At 35.5% G+C, this 22,761-nt stretch overlaps 1 protein-coding gene and 1 non-coding gene across 2 annotated transcripts; one reads left to right on the top strand and one right to left on the bottom strand.

Annotated features, from left to right (window-relative positions):
• Positions 1-1,074: 1,074 nt before the first annotated feature.
• On the bottom strand, positions 1,075-1,147 carry trnar-ccu (transfer RNA arginine (anticodon CCU)). Its single transcript has one exon. It is a non-coding gene; the product is annotated as a tRNA-Arg (tRNA).
• Positions 1,145-20,773, top strand: wdr45b (WD repeat domain 45B). Its single transcript, XM_028476802.1, has 10 exons — positions 1,145-1,485; positions 5,629-5,703; positions 7,409-7,510; positions 10,880-10,967; positions 11,883-11,977; positions 12,053-12,243; positions 12,322-12,407; positions 17,278-17,379; positions 17,449-17,570; positions 20,196-20,773. Exons 1-10 carry the CDS (start codon positions 1,419-1,421, stop codon positions 20,300-20,302), a joined length of 1,035 nt encoding a protein of 344 aa, XP_028332603.1. The 5' UTR covers positions 1,145-1,418; the 3' UTR covers positions 20,303-20,773.
• The last annotated feature ends 1,988 nt before the right edge of the window (positions 20,774-22,761 follow it).

Raw genomic sequence — 22,761 nt, 5'->3', positions numbered from 1 at the left:
TGGAACAAACGCAACCATGTGGTTGCTAAATGAGAACGTGTGTTTAACACTGACTGAGGTGATTGAGCTTAAAGTTCTGCTTCGGTTATTAAAAAAATTACAGGAAATGTGATGTTTTCTGCCCCTGAAAATGGTTAATAAACCAATAATCACAGGTTATATAAATCAGAGTTCCTCAACTTGTGAGTCGTAGGCATTTTCCAGGGTCATAAAAATATTGTGCTTCTATTAGTGAAGTAAGGATATGAGAAAAACAATCGATTATCGTAACGATCCAAAAAAATGTCCAATACCTCACTATTCAATGACTTGACGACGCAATGGCTTTGTTTTCAGTAAATATACTGGACAATTTGATAGATGGATGTGGTTAGTTTTTATTAAAGAATTTAGGAACTTAACAGAATCTTGTAGAATCAAAGTCAAGTTTGATAATCATACCACTTATTTTTGATATTTGTGCTTGAAATACAGTTAGTTTTAGTTACCATTTGTTCTCATGTTTAAAATAAATGAAATACATTGTATTTTATACCATTTTGTACTTAAGGTGAAATTTGTAATTCCTGATATTGCAATATATCACAACATATAGCGTTTTGTTTAGTATTGGGATATATCGTATTGTGACATGCAAATTGTGAATCGTATCGCATCAAATTCAAGGCAATGCGAGTGTATTTGTATAACAATACACAAAATAATCCAATGTGTTTTACATTATTAAGAAGAGCAACAGAAAACATTTAACAGTTTAAAAATCAATAAGAACATTAAATGAACAATAACATGATTCAAAATCTCCCTCTCAGTCATACACAGTAGAGAAAAAGAGACTTAACTTATATTTGAAAATGCTGAGTTCACACCCCAATAATGGTCTACAACTTAAAAAAAAAAAAACTGCTACTTTGAATATGAGAATAAAATATTAATAACAAGAAATTAGCTCGTTATCACGGGGAAACGGAACAAATAAATGTGAATGGATGCGGTATAGTTTCATATCGGATTGTATATAAGATCGTTATTAGGGAATCTGAGGAAGGACAGGTTCAGATGCTAAAACAAGCCCACCCCAGATGGGACTCGAACCCACAATCCCTGGCTTAGGAGGCCAGTGCCTTATCCATTAGGCCACTGGGGCGCAGTGCAATTAGTTAGAATGTTTTGAGATTTGTAAGAACACATGATCATGGTGACGTGTTATTCTTCCTGTTCTCATGAACATCCGCGTCCCGCTCCCCGATCGGTTCCCACGGTGATCGATCAGTGTAAAGCATCGATCAGCAGTGAGAGCTCCTCCATCATCTGCTCTGCTCTTCTCTGCCCTCTCACTGCGGAGGGAGGAGGAGTGCTAGCTGGATGCAGCTGCTGGGTTAGCCTGTTAGCGTAGATTCACCCACACCGACATTACCATGAATTTACTCCCGTCTAATCCTCACGGGAACGGACTGCTTTACGCTGGATTTAACCAGGACCACGGTGAGAAACGTTATGTCTGACTTTTACTCTCTAATGGAATTTGGCTACGTTGTGGTTGCTAAGCTATGCGTAGCTAAATTGACTTACTCGTAAAACACACTCAAATGTATATAAATGAGATGGCTTGTATATAATAATGGCTGGTGGTAAAGATGAACTAACTGATATAAACTAATGGGGTGTTGTTACAGTATTAGTGCAATTTAAAATAACAAATCCAAGCAAAGTGTTAGCTAGCTAGCTAGCTATAGCTAGCTAGCCGCGTGATTTCCCTTCAGCTGAGTTGACACATGACAGTTAAAGTTACCAAGGCAGTGCTAAAGGCTACAAACATTCATGATCAAACTTGTTGTCATTGAACTTTGTTACAGAAAATATACTTGTTATTTTTCCCATTTTTAAACGCTAACATTTGTGCTAGCTATATTAGCTAATTCTGATGAGCACAGCTGTTAGCAGCAAGGTAAACAATCATCAACAGCTGGTGAGCAATTTTAATATTTCCTGGAAATACTAAATACACAACAGCATGTGGTTAGAGTTGGTCAGTAGCTACTGGTTGGTAATAAGTAGTGTAACTTTATTTCTGTTACTGAATATGTAAGGTGACCCTGTGTAGTCCTGTAAAACCATCACTGGTTGATGATTGATATCTGACATAAGTTAAAGACTTTAAGAATATGTGATTTACCATGTGATCAGATGTTTAACTTTAGAATAGTAAGAATTGTGATTTTAACTCCATCCTGTCCACAGACTGTCCCACATTATCAAACTATTAAAACCACCCTGCAGCATGTTTTCACTGTATTTATTTGGTGGTTTTTCCCCTTAATTTAAAGTGTTCTGAGAACTCTGCAGTTGAGATTTAGAAATCCAGGAGAGTGACTAGGGCTGGGCAATGTATCGAGATTCAAGATATAATGAGTCTTCTGTTTTTGCGATATAGAAAATATCATATATATATATATATATATATATCTATATATTCTCGTAGCTTATTTTGTATCAAAATATTAGTTTTAGATTAGTTAGATGATCACTGAGTGCGTCCTAACTCAGACCATCTAAACAACAAGGTTTTCGCGGATCCTTAAAAAGGCTTAAAAAGGCATTAAGTTCATGAATCTAAAAATAAGGCCTTAATTGTCATTAAAATGTTTTAAATCAACACTTCAAAAGTCTTAAATTTTAACACATAATAATTGAATAAATATGATTTTATGATTGTAATTAGTCTCACATTTCGAAATAAATGGTAACATTAGTTTTTTTTTAAAAAAAATTAATGTATAAACAACATGGGAAAATGTAAATGTAACGAAAGTTGCCTGTTCAACAAAGATTTTTCTTAATTGCTTTTCTTAATGATTTTTTTAATTTTTGTTTTATGTATTTCTGTTTATTTTTGTAGTCATCTTGTGTTTTTTGAGTGTTTTTGACTATTTCAGTCTGTTTTTTTTTCCCTGTCATTTTGTGTATTTGTGTGTATTTACTTTGGGGGGGGGGGGGGGGGCACCAGTTGCACATCTGCCACTAGACACCAGACCAAGATGTACCCGAACCCTATGTAATTGATGTGGTGTTTTTTCCCTAAATTATGTTTCCTCTAAAGTTGGTCTTGAATTTAATTTGACTAAGGCTGTTGGAACCCTGAACAAGACACACTACAGAACTCACTCACACGTGCTGTCCCTTAGAGGAAAAATGAGTGAAAGGTTATGGCAGGACGGTCAGTTTGTTGACATGTTCAGATGATGAGTGTGGTGAGTTTCAGCTGTCTGTGTGTTCATAGGCAGTGTGGCCCCGCCCATCAGGGAGGAGTTAGACCGCTGTGGACTCAGTTTGGGACGAGATGTATCCTGCTGCTGGTCCACATGGTTAGCTAGAGAAATAATCGCTCCTCTGGACTTTATACATTAGATGTATGTGTTAACAAACATAAATATAGAATGTGTAAACAGATAACTGTAAAAATGGATTACCAAGGTTTGGGCTCAATTACATTCTTCAGTTACATTTTCAATTGCCCATGTTCAATTACAATTCAATTATCATTACACATGACCAGGATTTTTTTCCAAATACAGTTAATATACAATTATTTTTTATCCTCAGAAACTCAATTACAATTACGTTCTCAATTACTAAAGTTCAATTACAAATAATCACAGTTACTGAGCCTGAACTAAATAACCTAATAAAAGTTAACCTTCCTCTTGTGTTAGCTTTCTGTTAGCATCTCTAATGCTAACGTGTCCTAAATCAGTTGTAAAATACACTAAAAAATAATAATCATCTAATTTATTTCCTATCTATTGATTACGTTGTTTGACTTCCTAATCAATGAAAATATAGGTTTTAATATTTTTGGTGTGGGCGTCGAGGTTTTTTTGTGTCAGTATTAGGGCTGCACAATTTTGACAAAAAACCTAATTGCAATTTTTCTGACAGATATTGCGATTTTGATTCGATTTACGATTAAAAAAAATATATTTTATACATTTAAATGTTTTCCACATAATTTTTTTTTTATTCTGTTTTTTAGAAATATTAATTATTTTTTTCAGAAAATATTAGTTCCTGTAACTTCTGTGAGGAAACAAAATACTAATAAATTAAAAAAAAAAACATAATTAAACAACAACGTATGTCAAACATTAAAATTTAATTTAAAATTAGTAAGATATAATTAAAAGGTAGATATAAGTTGTACTGACATGAATTATTCTGACTGCTCCTTTTTAATTATTCATGTCATATAAAGATGTATGAGAACAGCATTAATGTCACTATATTTACTCTCAGGGATCAATGATTTACTGAATCTGATCAAGTTTATTGATTAACTTTTGATCAACTTAATTAACCTAATTCAAATGATCCTAATGACATCATTCCAGACCATAATAATTAAACACAAATAAACGTGTAAAAAGTGATATTTCACCACTAGGGGTCAGAATAATTTACAGTATCAGAAGTTATCAATAATCTATGATGTTTCAGACTCTACAATCCCTGGTATTGATGATCTCGTTCACAACAACAGAACAACTTTATCCACATCTTCTGTAGCTCTGATCAGATGTTTAAACGCTCTGAGCAGGTGAAGCTGGTTAATGCTGAGTCATGTTTTCACAGAACGATGCAGCGTTTCATGGGAAACAGACGGAGCTTTACAGACACATTAAAGTTAAACAGGCACTGGTGGCTCTGATTTAAGAGTCACTGATGATTTGTGTTAGAGGGTGTTTAGTGTGTTTGAAGTGTCCAGGATGAGAGTGGGAAGAACATTTCTACATAACAAAACCTCCTTTTTCTCACGCTGACGGCGTTTAAACCCCATTTTGTCCATTTCCGCGTAGATTATGTTTTCATTGTTTGATTCTGTGATTCCATTAACGTAGATTTTATAGGACTATAGTGTAGTTGTTAGTGCACTCACAGACTCGCTGCAGCGCATACAGGCATGTGTTCTGGAACCATCTCTGATTGGCCAGCAGCCCAGGAAGGCGGTTCTCGGCAATTCTGATTGGTGAACATATCAATCACTCAAATGATGGAGACGGAAGAAAAAACCTCCATTACCTGAGGTTTTGTCATCACAGTAGTGAAAACCTAAATACTGACGTAATTAAGGTTAATGGTTCAGCCTTCGTCAGTAACATATTTTAATAATAGTTAACTATATATATATATATATATATATATATATAGAAATGTAATATGGTTCCACAGTTTAGCCTTAAATTATAATTGACAATTTGTATAGAATTTTCATGGCAATTACAAGTACAAAGTCAATTATCTAAACTCAATTACAATTTAATTACGATGACAACAGAAACAGATTTTTTAAATTACAATTAAAATTTTACGCCATAAAATTGTAATCAATTATCAATTATGAGGTTACAATTATGGATATGACACAGTAATTTTAATAACTGCATCATATCCTACAGAAATATTAACATTCATTCTTATTAATACAATTAAAATACAATAGGAATGAACTTTTTTCTGATTTTGCAAACTGAAGGTTGACACTGAACATAAATGTTGAATATAGTTGGAAAAATATATTTAACATTGTGCGTGTGTGCGTGTGTGCGTGTGTGTGTGTGTGTGTGTGTGCAGGATGCTTTGCCTGTGGAATGGAGAATGGGTTCCGTGTGTACAACGCAGATCCTCTCAAAGAAAAGGAGAAACAAGGTATTCATAGTGTTTATTATCATCTGTACAGTAAATAAACATGTTTTTTGTACAATGTTCTATTTTGCTCACCACACTGGATGCCACAAAAAAACAAGAACAAAGAAAAGTATAGTAACAATAATTATAATCATTTAAAAAGTAATAAAGATAAATATGTACAAGATAGAAAAGTGTGCATATGATGTGTTTGTTTGAACATAATTTAAACGTGTTTTAAGCTTGTGTTATTATTGAGACACACCCTGAATTAAAGGTTGTGAAACAAACATTTGTGTGTGTTACTTAATTCTAATCTAATAACTGACTCAGTTTAGCTACGGTTCAAACATCAGCTTTATTATTGAGATCAGGCCTGATAATATAAAGTATTGTTCTGTTAATCATTACAATGGTGGTGAATCATAATAATAATAATCGAGGTTCAGTTGGTTTATGAAAGACTTCTCCTCCAAAAAATGGGTGAAGCAACTGTTTAGATCACATGTGTCAAACTCAAGGCCCGGGGGCCAAATCTGGCCCTTCGGAGCATCTGATTCGGCCCTCAGGAGAAAATGAAAATTGTAGAAAAAAAAAAAACATGAATCATTAAAATGACCAAATAATTCAGTTGTAAATTGTTGTTGAAAGAACTCAAAAATGTTTTCAAAATCCTTAAATTATTCCACAAAATCTCTCCAAATAAAAAAAATGGTCTAAAAATAAATAAATCAAAGGACATTGAAGTATCTGTCACTGATTGCTTTGGTATGGTTGATTTTTTTCTCTCCATATTTTGTCTAATTAATAACTGGAAATGCAAACCAGGGCACATTATTGTTGAAATAGTTAGTTTTCACACCTAAATCCTGTGGCCCACTCGTGATCCAACTGGTCCCTGTTTGGCCCCTGAACTATAATGAGGTTAACGCCCCTACTTCAGAGCATCTAATTCAGCTCACAAGACAAAGTAATAATGACAGCGATATCATGAACCATTGTGTAAATGCACTTCTAGATCATTTAGAATCCTCCAAAGATACACAATATACAAAATATGCAGTTATTTTTCATCACAAATTGTTGAAAGAACTATTTTTTTTTTTTTTCAAAATTCTGCAACTTTCACCAAGTTATTTCATAAAAATGAATCAAACTTATTGTTCCATCTGGGACTGATACTGTACATATCACTCATTGCTTGGATATTGTTGGTGCCTTCCTGTATGTGTTTTCTATAATTTATACATGGGAGTGCCCACTATAGAGTACATTAGTGATGAAATACCTGCTTTTCTACAACATAGATCTGCTTTAGTGTAGGACCTACTGACATGTACTGTATGTATACTTTGAGGGTTCTCCTTTCTACAGAGGCTGAGAAGATCATTTTTAGGTTTTCTAAATTCCACCTGTTTTTCCTTTTGTTTGTGTTTATTTTCTTTTTAATACAAGTATAAACATTTTAAGGACATTGTGCGTGTATTGTAAAGGAATGTTGTTGTACACACTTTGAAAACATAATAAAATACTGATTTAAAAAAAGAAAGAAATACTGGTCAGTATTTGGTCCCTGAACTAAAATGAGTTGACCAGCCCTGGTTTAGATAAAGAGGGATGGAAGAAGACGCTGACTCAGCATATGAACAATGTTGCTTCTCTAAATCAGCACATGACTGAGTGGTCCACATTCCCACTGACCTTAAGCTCTACCTTTGACTTCCAGAGTTCATGGAGGGGGGCGTGGGCCACGTGGAGATGCTCTTTAGGTGTAACTACCTGGCACTGGTTGGTGGAGGGAAGAAACCCAAGTACCCTACGAACAAAGGTAGGATTGATCTACATCATCTACCAACAGCTGACACAGTTTATAATCAACATTTCATCTGCTACAAAACATCAAAGGATCAGCATTGCAAACACTCTGATGTAGAGCTTCAGATTCAAAATTTCCCAAATTCATGTTACCCTTTTTTATCCTGTTTTGTTTCCGTTTCTTTGTCTTTCCTTAATCAGATTTATCACAGGCTGTTCAACTTCCCCAAGTCGTGCTAAACATGCTTAATATTTGATTTAAATTACATTCATTTATTCAGAAACACAAGATAAGAAGATTTCAATAAAACATTTACACTTTCATGAAAGGAGGAAGAAGTCTGACTTATTTAATCCAATTTATCTATGAGCTACTTATATATCATACACATACTGTATATGCACCCATACCATCTATATACATAACCAATGTACATACAGCAATATTGTTATCATATGTATATATTCTGTTTTATTGTTTTTATTGTGCATTTTCTTTTATTGCAACATGTTTTCCCTCTTTCTATCTGTACTGTGCATAGGCCCTTATATTTACAGTATATATATATATATCTATATATATACACACACACACACAGGTGGTGGTCATAAAATTAAAATATCATGAAAATGTTGATTTGTTTCAATAATTCCATTCAAGAAGTGAAACTTGTATATTATATTCATTCATTTCACACAGACTGACATATTTCAAATGTTTATTTCTTTTAATTTTGATGATTATAACTGACAACTAATGAAAACCCCAAATTCAGTATCTCAGAAAATTAGAATATTACTTAACACTGATGCAAAAAAAGATTTCTAGAAACAGTCACTGTGTGAATCTCCTCCACATGTTTGAATGGGTTTAGTTTCACAATCCTCTCCAGGGGGCGTGGTTATCACTATTGTTTGTAGACTTTTTTCTACCACATCTTTTCCTTCCCTTCACCTCTCTATTAATGTGTTTGGACACAGAGCTCTGTGAACAGCCTCTTTAGTCGTGACCTTTGTGTCTGGTCGTCTTTTGGAAAACTGTCAGGTCAGCAGTTTTCTCCATGATTGTGTAGACCTACAGAACTAGACTGGAGAACATTTAAAGGCCTTTGCAGTGAACCAGGTGTCTTTTATATTCAACCTCTCCATAATATTTTAACTTTCTGAGATATTCAATTTAGGGTTTTCATTAGTTGTCAGTTATAATCATCATTAGAATAAATAAACACTTCAAATATATCAGTCTGTGTGTAATGAATGTATACATTATACAAGTTTCACTTTTTGAATGGAATTATTGAAATAAATCAACTTTTTCATGATATTCTAATTATAGGACCAGCACCTGTGTGTGTGTGTATGTGTGTGTGTGTATATATATATATATATATATATATATATATATATATATATATATATATATATATACTCCCATTTACCTGCTGCTGAAACCCTGCAAATTTCCCCTTTGTGGGATGAATAAAGGATATCTTATCTTATCTTATACAAGTTATAATTATCATATAAGCTACCTATATACATATGAACCAGACATTATGGGTCAACATGCTGCTCCTCAGATTTGCATTTGTTTAAAATCTGTTTTTTGGACTTTTTTCAAAAAAAAGATGTTTCTGTTTTTACTGTCTTTTATTTAATCTGTTAAACTATTCCATAATTTAACGCCTGTGGTTGTAACACAATGTAGTTCTAACTTTAACCTTTTTAGAGTTCTGCCCCCTCTTATTATATCCTCCCTCTCTTTCTCATGTTATAAGGAATGAAGTTGTTTTTGACTTTAAAAAGCACTTGAGCTGTTTTCACCTGAAGCAGATCCTGAAGTTTGTAGTTTTCAAACTATGGTTAATGGAGTTAAATATTATCAATAATTTCATATCTCAGTCTCTGCTGTATTTGTGCCAAATAGATGCAATATTTTGTACAAGATTTGACGACTGTCCGTTTGCTAAAGTGCTAAACTTTAGACCACCTGTTTTATGGTGGACAATTGCTTATGAATATTAGATATTGTCCAAAGGCGTGTCAGCGGAGGTGTAGTCCATGTCATGTAGCTATTTCCATTTCAGGAGGTGAGCTTTGTCACATGTCATATTGTCCATTGCTCTGAGCCTCCGCCACTTCTTTCTCTGTTTAGATATTTTACTGCTATTAAACTTCAGAAATCCTACCAAACATTAATAGTCAACAACTGTTATTAATGTTATATCTATATGCTTTAAACCAGTGGTTCTAAAATGTTTTATGCTCAAGATCCTCTTTCTTTTGTTTGTGAATATTATGTCATACTAGAACATTTTTCTCAGAATTCTGTGTAAAAACATCTATAAATCATAATGATGGAATGAATTAGTGATAACACACATTTTAAAGAATCTCATTGTAAACAAGTAGAATGAAAACAGTATTTAGTGAATAGATTTATTTCTATAGTTTTTAGCGTTTCTCCCTCCTGATGTGGGACCAACACTGTCCTTTGTTTTTGTTTAATTCATGTTCTAATCAAAATAATTTACATCATCATTATGATGATCATTTTTAATTAAAAATAAACATTATAAAACCCTATATTTTTAATGTTTTCATTTGTCAATTTTCCACGTTCTCTCTCTCAAGTACCCCCAGTAGTGCCACTACGGACCCCTTGGGGTACACGTACCTCCATTTGAGAAACATGCTTTCAGACGTCTTACGATACGAGAGGGCGACGCTGAAATCACACCAGATGACGGAGCGTTTGCCACACTTTTAGAAAACATGTGTGATATGGCCCTAACATTCATATGTGAAGTCTTTTATTATTTTATTACCCGGCCATGAATCATCCTCAACCTTTGTGCAGCCATGTGACGTGTCACCAGGTAAACTGATGACCAGTTCAGCTAATACACTGTCAGCTAAGCCTGTCTTTGTACCAGAGCCTGTTCACATTGTAATGCAGTCGTAATAATGTGATTGTGTTGTTTATAACACACCCTGACATGTAGCGGGATATTTTCAACATGATTATTGGTGGAATTGGACATATTTGTGTTTATCACACTTCCTAGACATTCTTGGATAAATGTGTGATTTTGTCCCAAAACATGTGTCGTGTTGGGCCTGATTTAGATAAAGAGAGAAAAAGAAACGGGTGAGATTTTAGTTTTTTCCGTCAGTTTTCTGCCATCACAGAGCTCATACGTTGACGTTATTAGATTTGGTTGCTGACAGTGTTTAACAGACGTCATCCTCTGTCTGTAGCAGTAGAAGGTCCCAGTGAGAGGTTTGATTCAAGGACAGTGTTACATTACATCCTCAGATGTTTTTAAAGTTGTACCTCTACAGATGAGTTACACTCAGACTGGTTTTTGTGTTGCTGCAGTGATGATCTGGGATGATCTGAAGAAGAAGACAGTCATTGAGATCGAGTTCTCCACAGAAGTGAAAGCAGTGAAGCTTCGGCGTGACCGGTAAGAATCCGTCATTTAATTCAATTCAAGTTCATTTCAACTTTATTTGTATAGAGCAAAGTCATCTCAATGCACTTATCAAAATATAGAATTCATAATAAGAAAGAAAAAACCCAACAAAATCTACATGAACAAGCATTTAGTGACAGTGGGAAGAAACAACTCCCTATTAACAGGAAGAAATCTTCAGCAGAACCAGGTTCAGAGGTGGCAGCCATCTGCGTCGACTGATTGGGTTAGTGGACGGAAGACTAACAGAACAGGAAAGAGAGATAGAACATTTATTAGTTTGTCACTAGTAACATAAGAAATATAGCCTCACTTTAAACATTCACGAGTGGTAAAATAACTCATAGTTTGGGTTGAAAATAAAAATGAAGAAGTCACATAAAGAAAAATAGTTTTATATTCCAATAAAGAGTAACATTTTTCTTACATTCCTACATGCAGTTGTGGACCAATGAAAATAGTAAAAAAAAAAAAGTATTTAGTTCATATTTCCAGAGTGTGTGAGTCTAGAACCAATGTATATCTGTGACTAATCATTAGTGATGTGAACAGTCTATGTTCATAGCTCTAAGCTGATCACATTACAGGGAGCTGAGACATATGCTAAGTAGTTTACTGAAGACCCAAACATGTTCCAGACCCAAACACACACTGACTTTGTGACTATTTAGAGGAGCTGACATGTCCACCAGATAGGATGTATAGCAGATCTATTTCTATATTCTGAGAGAGTAGGAGGAGCTTATTATTATTATACCATATTTACCTTTCTATGTGATGGAGTTACAGATGTATTGGAAGATGAACATGAAAGAATGACACACCCCCCTCACTACATTGTCCATATCTATGAAAGTATTGATCTGATCAAACAGTCTGGTTAATGTTAGTCTCTCTTATTCTCAGGATTGTGGTGGTCCTGGATTCAATGATCAAAGTTTTCACATTCACACACAATCCTCATCAGCTGCACGTGTTTGAGACCTGCTACAACCCCAAAGGTTAGAGCACTATGTGATGATGATGATGATGTTGATGTGTTCTTCATCCTGAGGTCTCCTCTCTGTCTCCCACAGGACTCTGTGTGCTTTGCCCCAATAGCAACAACTCTTTCCTGGCCTTCCCTGGGACTCACTCGGGTCATGTGCAAATTGTGGATCTCGCAAACACAGAAAAGCCTCCCGTTGACATCCCCGCCCACGAGGGGGCGCTATGCTGCATCGCTCTCAACCTTCAAGGCACGAGAATAGCAACGGCTTCTGAGAAAGTACGTTAGTGCACGTGTGGTGTCGGTCAGAAGCTGTTTGTTCTCCTCCACTGTGTGACTGAGCTTGTGTTTCCACAGGGAACTCTGATCAGAATCTTTGACACGTCAGCAGGTCAGCTGATCCAGGAGCTGAGACGAGGCTCACAGGCCGCCAACATCTACTGGTCAGTACCACTACAACCTTTATTGTCTAATAGAGAACTAACCTTTGTTTGGGCAGGCTATCGGACTCAAAACACCACTCACGTTGTTGTTGTTGTTGTTGTTGTGGTGTACACTAGTTAAAATCACTCCTCTGTTATTCTTGAACAGATCCAGCTGAAATTTGGTAGCTATAATCTATGGATGTGTACGCATCAACGCTCGCAGCCTGATTTTCAATTTGGGGGGCCCGGGGGCCTACCCCTCATTTCCCGTAATTTCCAAAATTTATGGGAACATAGTCAGGTGATATACTGTATCTTTTTTTTTTTTTTAATTAGCAAAACCTGGTTTAAATACATTTGACAGGTATCGTCCCCAGCCATATTAGATAAGATATGGGAAAATTAAACTATAATATTGAGTCATCATCATACAAGAGGGATTAACAAATGGACAGACTCTGCCCAAAATAACTGTATTTAATTATTGTCCTGCAAACATACTCAGAGTGAGGTTTCCATTGAGTTTTTGGTCAACTATGACTTCTAAAAATGTGGTTTTATCTACTTTGTTAATCTTTATTTTATCAATAAACAGATTCACATCATTTTGTCTGAGGCTCAGGTTTTTTGTGCTAAAAATCATGAAGTTAGTTTTATGTACATGAAAAAGCTTATTATGTTTGAACCACTGTGATATAATAGATATTACATCATTTGCTTTCGACATCCAGATGACTTATATTAAAGTTCCAGAAATCGTACCAAACATGCTAAATAGGGTTAGACACAGTGGTGGCTAATGACTCATTTCTCTGGGGGGGGCAACTGTTCTGATGATGACTAAGGTGAAAATTAATAGGCAGCAAGACAATTGCCACATCTTATTATTATCCCCCACCACAAAGTGTGGAAGGGCAATATCGGTTTGAGCTCCGTCCGAGTTAAAAGGGACAGCTTTTAAACTCTTTAAGACACGATAACCAAATTCGATGTGTGGCTTCAGGGTATCAATACCTTGATGGAGTTTGAAAATGAGAAGTGTGCTATTATTTTTTCCGGAGTTATTGCCCTTGTGCCGTTTTTTTTTTTTTTTTTTCTACTCTGTTGGAGGTATCTTCAAAGGGGACAGTTTTTCTTTAGTTAGTAATTTTATATTCTGATGTGATAATATTTGTAGCTCTTAGATCTAGGAAAAGGTTGTGAGTTATAATGACAACCAATCTGGCGTGGGGATGTTGATGACTGTCTTTTTGTTTTCTAGTCTAGTCGTACATAGCAGTACCAAATGTAACGGCTACAGGGAAAAGTTAGTTCAACCAATAAATGAACTTGGCTCTACAAATGAAGATCAACAGAGATATCAACTATACCTTCAAATATCTTTAAACATGGACGGATACGCTTGCTTTACCAAAGGGAACTGCTTATAAGTCAAAATATTTATTTACAGTTCTTTAAAGTAGTTTCTATAAATCCAAATAAAGGGATAATGCATTTAAATTGCTCAACATTGCACAAACAATACTGTATTTGCAGAAACAAACAGTAAATACAGTATATGTACAGATTGCCGTATCAATAACATTTTAAAGATTTTGTGCAGTTTAACTATCTTTAAGAGCAAATGAAAGTGCAGGCATTCAACAGTGAACTATAAATACAAATATAATATCTGGCCAATTGTATATAATTTCAAAAATAAACATATTGCCTGAAAGCAGCGTTTGAATGAAAAGATGGAGAGTCTATGAAATGAAAGCTGGGCGATTTTCAATTGACTGAGGTCGCCCAAAAGGGGCGGTACCTCATGAAGCATAGCCCTGCGCTGATTGGACAATGACATTGAGAGCAGCTCTAACTGTCACAGTCCTGTAACACTCTGGAAGAATATGATAGAAAAAAGTCCCTCCTTTTTCCTCTTGGTAGGGCGTCGCCCTTATGAACAAACTGTGAATTGTTTAATCATGGGCGTACTGTCATTAATTTAATATTTATATGCTTCAGATGAGTTGCAGAAGCCAGAAAGTTTTCACTGAAATCATGTGAGAAATTTGATATATTTGTTTGCTACTAAAAGGTCGACAAGATATCAAAATATAAACACACCAGATTTTAATGCTCTGTTTTCAGTTTTTTATTCCTATTGAGTTGAAAAGTTCATACTCAGAGTAAGTATATAAGTATGTCCAGAGTTAAAGTCAATAAAGCATTTTGTTGTTTTTTTCCATTTACAAAAATATTGTCTCGCACCATGAACTCAACGTATCGCCCCATTCCTATTTGCTACACTTGTTCGACACTCAGCCACCTGTTTTATGTAGAAAATACCATGAAATGTGTGATATGGTCCCAAACATGTGTCAGTGTAGATATTTTCATTTCATTTTTAATGTAAAACCTCCAACGATCGAATCGCCTTAAAGTTTGACACAAAATCCCTCGCAGCGAGTCTGACATTTTGAATGAGATTATGATCTCAATCTGACATATTCAATCTTTTGCTACACTTGTTAGCAAATGGATGCTAATAAATGTAGCATTCGGTCTCAGTTTTGTTGGTAAAAATTGTAGGGATGTTTATGAGCTTTTTGTCCAGAAATACATTTTTAATTTAGAATATTTTATAAATTCAGGTCACATAATATAATCTCTCCATGAAATTTAAATAACAGGTTAATGCTACTTTGAATGTGTTGTTTAGTGATTAGATTAGATTAATTAATCATGCTCTGTAATAATTTAATATAATTAATCTCTTTTTAATCTCACCAAAAAATTACTGAGAAACGCCCTCCACTTGAGGTATGTTCATTTAAATTACATTATTGTGGCAGATGAAATCATTTATGTATAACAGTGTCATTTATTGTTTTTAACACATTTCCATTCCTCTGTATGTGAGACTATAAATGGCTGCTGACACCTTTAATTTAGACCATCAGGGAATAATGATGTGTACTTCAATCAATCTACAAATAATAAAAAATACACATGGTCCATATGTAGCGCTATAAGTTAGCACATCATAAACAGTTTTCTGGTCAATACAATTATTGAACACCAAGATTTTTTCTCCTTCAAATAATAAAAAATAAATATAACAGACCCATTAATCACTGTGCTGTAAATTAGAACATCAAAAATAACATTGTTCATCACAAATTAAAGTGCTGTAGTAACATCAAGCAAATACTTCTAGTAGTAGTAGTAGTAGCCCCGCCCACATCCTCTACCACAGAGTGGTCGACTGTCACTACAATCATTTATCACTGACTTTGTTCATTTGTCACTCATGGATTTATTATTGGTTCTGAACCCTGTCTGAGTGTCAGTGTGGATTGGAGACACTGTCTGCTCCACTAGGACCATTGTCCCTGCTAGCTGCTACATGTTAGCATTGAGGTGCTAGCTGATACATGTTAGCATTGAGGTGTTAGCTGCTACATGTTAGCATTAAGGTGTTAGCTGCTACATGTTAGCATTAAGGTGTTAGCTGCTACATAATTAGCATTGAGGTGATAGCTGCTACATGTTAGCATTGAGGTGATAGCTGCTACATAATTAGCATTGAGGTGTTAGCTGCTACATGTTAGCATTGAGGTGATAGCTGCTACATAATTAGCATTGAGGTGATAGCTGCTACATGTTTAGCATTGAGGTGTTAGCTGCTACATGTTAGCATTGAAGTGCTAGCTTCTACATGTTAGCATTGATATGTTAGCTGCTATATGTTAGCATTGAAGTGCCAGCTGTTACATGTTAGCATTGAGACGTTAGCTGCTACATGTTAGCATTGAGGTGCTAGCTGTTACATGTTAGCATTGAGGTGCTAGCTTTTATATGTTAGCATTGATATGTTAGCTGCTACATGTTAGCATTGAGGTGCTAGCTGCAATATGTTAGCATTGAGGTGATAGTTGTTACATGTTTAGCATTGAGGTGCTAGCTGCTACATGTTCGCACTGATGTGTTAGCTGCTACATGTTCGCACTGATGTGTTAGCTGCTACATGTTAGCATTGAGGCGTTAGCTGCTACATGTTAGCATTGAGGTGCTAGCTGTTACATGTTAACATTGAGGTGATAGCTGTTACATGTTAACATTGAGGTGCTACATGGTTAGCATTAAGGTGTTAGCTGATTCATGGATAGCATTGAGGTGTTAGCTGCTATATGTTAGCATTGAGGTGTTAGCTGCTACATGTTAGCATTGAGGTGTTAGCTGCTACATTTTAACATTGAGGTGTTAGCTGCTACATAGTTAGCATTGAGATGTTAGCTGCTACATAGTTAGCATTAAGATGTTAGCTGTTACATAGTTAGCATTGAGATGTTAGCTGCTATATGTTAGCATTGAGGTGTTAGCTGCTGCATGTTAACATTGAGGTGCTAGCTGCTACATAATTAGCATTGAGGTGTTAGCTGTTACATAGTTAGCATTGAGGTGTTAGCTGCTGCATGTTAACATTGAGGTGTTAGCTGCTACATAGTTAGCATTGAGGTGCGAGCTGCTACATGATTAGCATTGAGGTGTTAGCTGCTACATGTTAGCATTGAGGTGTTAGCTGTTACATGTTAACATGGAGGTGTTAGCTGCTACATGATTAGCATTGAGCGGGAAGAGCTCAGCTAATTTCACCCAACTGGGATTTTGTTTTCCATCCATGTGTTTTTTTTTTTTTTAACTTAAATGAACGCTCACAAAGCACAAGGACCTCATCTGGTTCTACCGTTGTGGCCGGTGCATCAGTATTATGGTTATACCGGGAACTGGTGCAATGAGAGGTTCTGCGCTGTCTGCGGTGTAAAAAACATGCAATTATTTTTTCTTATAATGAAGTTGTTGGTGGTGATGATGATGATGATGATATTGACTGTGTGTGTTGCAGCATCAATTTTAACCAGGATGCTTCCCTCATCTGCGTGTCCAGTGACCACGGCACCGTGCACATCTTTGCTGCAGAAGATCCTAAAAGAAACAAGCAGTCCAGGTGAGTCCGTGAACGCGTCCCTGCAGCAAAGTTCAGACTCACCTGTTCTTGTCTCTCTTCTTTCTACAGTTTAGCCTCTGCCAGTTTTCTGCCCAAATATTTCAGTTCCAAGTGGAGCTTCTCTAAGTTCCAGGTGCCCTCAGGCTCTCCGTGTGTGTGTGCTTTTGGAACAGAGCCCAACGCTGTCATAGGTAGGTCCAAAGAGAACATGGTAGTCATAGGTAGGTCCAAATAGAACATGGTAGTTATAGGTAGGTCCAAATAGAACATGGTAGTTATAGGTAGGTCCAAAGAGAACATGGTAGTTATAGGTAGGTCCAAATAGAACATGGTAGTTATAGGTAGGTCCAAATAGAACATGGTAGTTATAGGTAGGTCCAAAGAGAACATGGTAGTTATAGGTAGGTCCAAAGAGAACATGGTAGTTATAGGTAGGTCCAAATAGAACATGGTAGTCATAGGTAGGTCCAAATAGAACATGGTAGTTATAGGTAGGTCCAAAGAGAACATGGTAGTTATAGGTAGGTCCAAATAGAACATGGTAGTCATAGGTAGGTCCAAATAGAACATGGTAGTTATAGGTAGGTCCAAAGAGAACATGGTAGTTATAGGTAGGTCCAAATAGAACATGGTAGTCATAGGTAGGTCCAAATAGAACATGGTAGTTATAGGTAGGTCCAAATAGAACATGGTAGTCATAGGTAGGTCCAAATAGAACATGGTAGTCATAGGTAGGTCCAAATAGAACATGGTAGTCATAGGTAGGTCCAAATAGAACATGGTAGTCATAGGTAGGTCCAAATAGAACATGGTAGTTATAGGTAGGTCCAAATAGAACATGGTAGTCATAGGTAGGTCCAAATAGAACATGGTAGTCATAGGTAGGTCCAAATAGAACATGGTAGTCATAGGTAGGTCCAAATAGAACATGGTAGTTATAGGTAGGTCCAAATAGAACATGGTAGTTATAGGTAGGTCCAAATAGAACATGGTAGTTATAGGTAGGTCCAAATAGAACATGGTAGTTATAGGTAGGTCCAAATAGAACATGGTAGTCATAGGTAGGTCCAAATAGAACATGGTAGTCATAGGTAGGTCCAAATAGAACATGGTAGTTATAGGTAGGTCCAAATAGAACATGGTAGTCATAGGTAGGTCCAAATAGAACATGGTAGTCATAGGTAGGTCCAAATAGAACATGGTAGTTATAGGTAGGTCCAAATAGAACATGGTAGTTATAGGTAGGTCCAAATAGAACATGGTAGTCATAGGTAGGTCCAAATAGAACATGGTAGTCATAGGTAGGTCCAAATAGAACATGGTAGTTATAGGTAGGTCCAAATAGAACATGGTAGTCATAGGTAGGTCCAAATAGAACATGGTAGTTATAGGTAGGTCCAAATAGAACATGGTAGTCATAGGTAGGTCCAAAGAGAACATGATTATAAATTTGCTTGTTGTTTATTCAAAACTTTAGTAAACCAACAATGTATTTAACATTATACAGAATATGAAAATAAAGTTAAAAAAAAATACAATACTGTTGTAAAATGCTGCCTCGTAATAATATTCTCAAACAAAAAATACATTAAATATTATAGAAATAAAAGCTCACAGTTTAACAGCTTTTAACAAACTAAAAGTTTGTAGTGAGGGGGTGTGTCCTTATTGTTCTTCCATGTTCATCTTCCAATATGTCTGTAACTCCATCACATAGAAAGGTAAATATGGTATAGTAATAAGCTCCACCTACTCTCTCAGAATATAGAAATAGATCTGCTATACATCCTATCTGGTGAACATGTCAGCTCCTCTAAATAGTCACAAAGTCAGTGTGTGTTTGGGTCTGGAACATGTTTGGGTCTTCAGTAAACTACTTAGCATATGTCTCAGCTCCCTGTAATGTGATCAGCTTAGAGCTATGAACATAGACTGTTCACATCACTAATGATTAGTCACAGATATACATTGGTTCTAGACTCACACACTCTGGAAATATGAACTAAATACTTTTATTTTTTTACTATTTTCATTGGCCAATAACTGCATGTACTGTATGTATGTAATAAACAATCTGATCTGTTTTAATTTATAGTATAAATGTTCCTCTTTCTTGGGATATAAAACTATTTTTATTTATGTGACTTCTTCAGTTTTATTTTGGAACCCAACTTTGGGTTATTTGAATATTTAGAATCCTTTACATGAGGCCATTGTAGCTTAGCTCTGTGTCTGATAATCAATAATCTATTGAATAATCATGGAACACAGTGTGTGATAAATCCTGAAAATGTGTTAAAATGACCCAGTTCGACCCTTTAAAACAGTGGTTCTCAAACGTCCCCCTTTGTCTGACTACAACATTTTACTTATAAAACTATTTAAAAACATCTATAGATCATAATGATGGAATAAATGAGTGATACATTTTAAATCATCTAATTTTGTAAATAAATGGAAAGAAACAGTATTTACTGCAGTGGTCCACAAGCTTTTTTTGGATCGTGACCCCATTTTTATATCAAGAATTTTTGGCGACCCCAAAGATATTTTATTCTAGAATTAGTTTAAGTATAAAAATACAGTTGTTTAAGATTGTTTTAATAAATAAAAAAAAGAATAATCTGTCTCTCTCTCTCGTACTCCCTGTAGTTCTATTGCGTACCCCTCAAGGTACACGTACCCCCATTTGAGAAACGCTGCTTTAAAGCACATTCTCCTGTTTTCTAATGCACACACACACACACTGATCAGCTAGCATTATTTAATTGACCTGTGTGTGTGATGTCATGGGTGACTCCTCCCCCCCCCTGCAGCTATCTGTGCTGACGGCAGCTACTACAAGTTCCTGTTCAACCAGAAGGGGGAGTGTTCCAGAGACGTGTACGCCCAGTTCCTGGAGATGACTGATGATAAAATATGACCTCTGACCCCTGCAGACTCTCCTGATCATTTAGCGTGTCCTTTACTTTGTACGTGAACTCTACGATGGTCATCATCTCCTCCTCCTCTTCTTCATGGACTCTGACAAAGAGCATCAGCTGAAGGAGGATGAGGAAGGTTAAAGGATGAAGACTTCACTTTAAAACTAACGCAGGTCAACATAACGAGAACAAAGGCTTTATTTTGTCTGTTTTTTGTTGAAAGGACGACTCATCACTTTTTCACACGTCTTCCACGGAGCTAAAAAGGATAAAAACTTTAAGCGTGTGCGTGTGTACAGAGCAGCACTGGTATGAACATGTGGAGCATCACACGCACACACACACACACACACACACACACAAACGACTGCTTCAAATTAGCTGCAAAAAATCAACCAATCCATTTTCCTTTTATCCTCTTTTTTCATATTTTGTAAATTTCGTTTTCCATAAAGAATTTTTTTGCTCAATGGTGTTGACGTTACGTTTGTTTTCACCAAAACTAAGTCAAAAATCCCTGATCTTCTGTGTTTGATGATGATTGGCTGAAGTAAAGTTTAAAATTGTGGATATTAAACTTGTTTTTGCCTCAGGGTGAAATACGGAGCAGATTTTAGACGAGATCAATGATATATAGAGGGTGTGAGGCACAAACTAAATACTTCTCTTTAATATGTGTTAATTTTTTGGATTGTTTGAATTGTGATTAAAAACATCTGCCCTCATGTAATAGACAGTCTAGTGTCTTATAAACAGTGTATTTTGCGTTATCTACAAATGAATTTGGCACGTGCACTAACCCACACGTGTCACCAGCCAATAGGAACTGATTCTCCAACCAAAAAATATTACAGTATATTTAGATAAAGTATTTCCAAATATATAAGAATGTAATCCCTGATGTTTGGCTTTTAAAGGTAATAATAATTCTATTTCGTGCTCAGATTAAAGTCCATGTTTAACGGCAGCTATGCTCTCGACCAATGAAAAGGTCCCATTTCCACCTCAGAACTTAACAGGAAATACACAAACATTCAATACCAGAAACACATGAGGGGGAAGTAAAGTATTCCACCATGGATTAACTACAGTTTATTTTAAATACATATTTTACTCATTTATCGGGAAAATATTTACACCAAAATAATTCTCTTTAATGATAGAACATTTTGCTGAAAATGTTTAGTTACATCAGTTTGAATTAGTAAAGCTCATAAAACTCTACAGTAGGTTGTTAAGTAAGTAACTAATAACAGGCCACGGTTGTCTAAACCAGTGGTTCTCAACCTTGGGGTCAGGACCCCATTTGGTCTTGTGAAACGCTGGGAGGGGCTCGTCAGATACCTTTAAGAAATTAAGAATATTTTTTGAAGAATTTGAGCTATTTTTTTGCTTGTTTTTACCATTTTTCTGCAACTAAACCAAACTTTCCATATTTGAACCTATTTTCATCACTTTTTCTTGCCAAATTTTTGCTCCTTTTAATGCGTTTTTGCTAAATTTCTCCCATTTTGATGTTTTTTATGCACCTTTTTTCTAGTTTTAAGACATGTTCAGCACTTATAAACCCTTTCCATCACTTTTCAACCTAATGTCACGAATGTTGAGCCATTTTTGTCACTTTTAACTTCCTTTTACCACATTTAATGCTAATTTTTTACCACATTCTTCATTTGCCATGTCTATTATTTGCCAGTTTAAACTAATTGTTCCACTATTGACACTTTAAACTCTTTTTACCACATTTTTGGTCACTTTGAACTCATTTTATCTGTGATTAAAACCAGGATTTCCATCTTTAAGATGATAATAATAAACGTTCCTGGATAACAGTGGATATTATTCAGATGAATAAATAAATGTGGTTATCACAGATTCATAGAACAATGAACCATCATTTTACTGACTTTATGGATGGGGTCGTGGGTTGAACAGAACCATTGGTCTAAACCATTGATTTGAATCTGTCTTGACAGGTTAAATGCATATAAAAATAGAAATAAATTAATGTTCTGTAAAGTTTTTTGGTTTTTGTTTTTTAACTGTAGCTAGCAGTTGGTTAGCTTTAGCTTAAAAGAAAAGTCAGTGGCTAATTTTAAAGTAGAAATCTAAACATAGACACTAGCTGATAAACATGCTCATTATCCAGCTAATGTATCAATGCTAAAGAGGACTCTTTTCTCTCGTAGCTTATGATATAGTTTTCTCTATTTAAACATGACAGAACCGATAAATGTGAGTTTTGAAACATTCCTGTTAAAAGGTCAGAAACCACCTCAGTGCCTGAATTAGCAGGAGGTGAAACGTCGATAATTCAGTTAATAAACCTGATAAAGATACAGATAGTTTAAGCTTAAACAAGCTGAAGACTGGATGTTCATGGTGTCACTGGCTGTGCTTAGCTGGTTAGCTTGATGCTATGCTATGCTATGCTATGCTATGCTATGCTATGCTATGC

The sequence above is a fragment of the Gouania willdenowi genome, chromosome 19, assembly GCF_900634775.1.
Source record: "Gouania willdenowi chromosome 19, fGouWil2.1, whole genome shotgun sequence".
NCBI classification, from domain to species: Eukaryota; Metazoa; Chordata; class Actinopteri; order Blenniiformes; family Gobiesocidae; genus Gouania; species Gouania willdenowi.
This window is presented reverse-complemented; position numbering and strand designations above follow the sequence as displayed.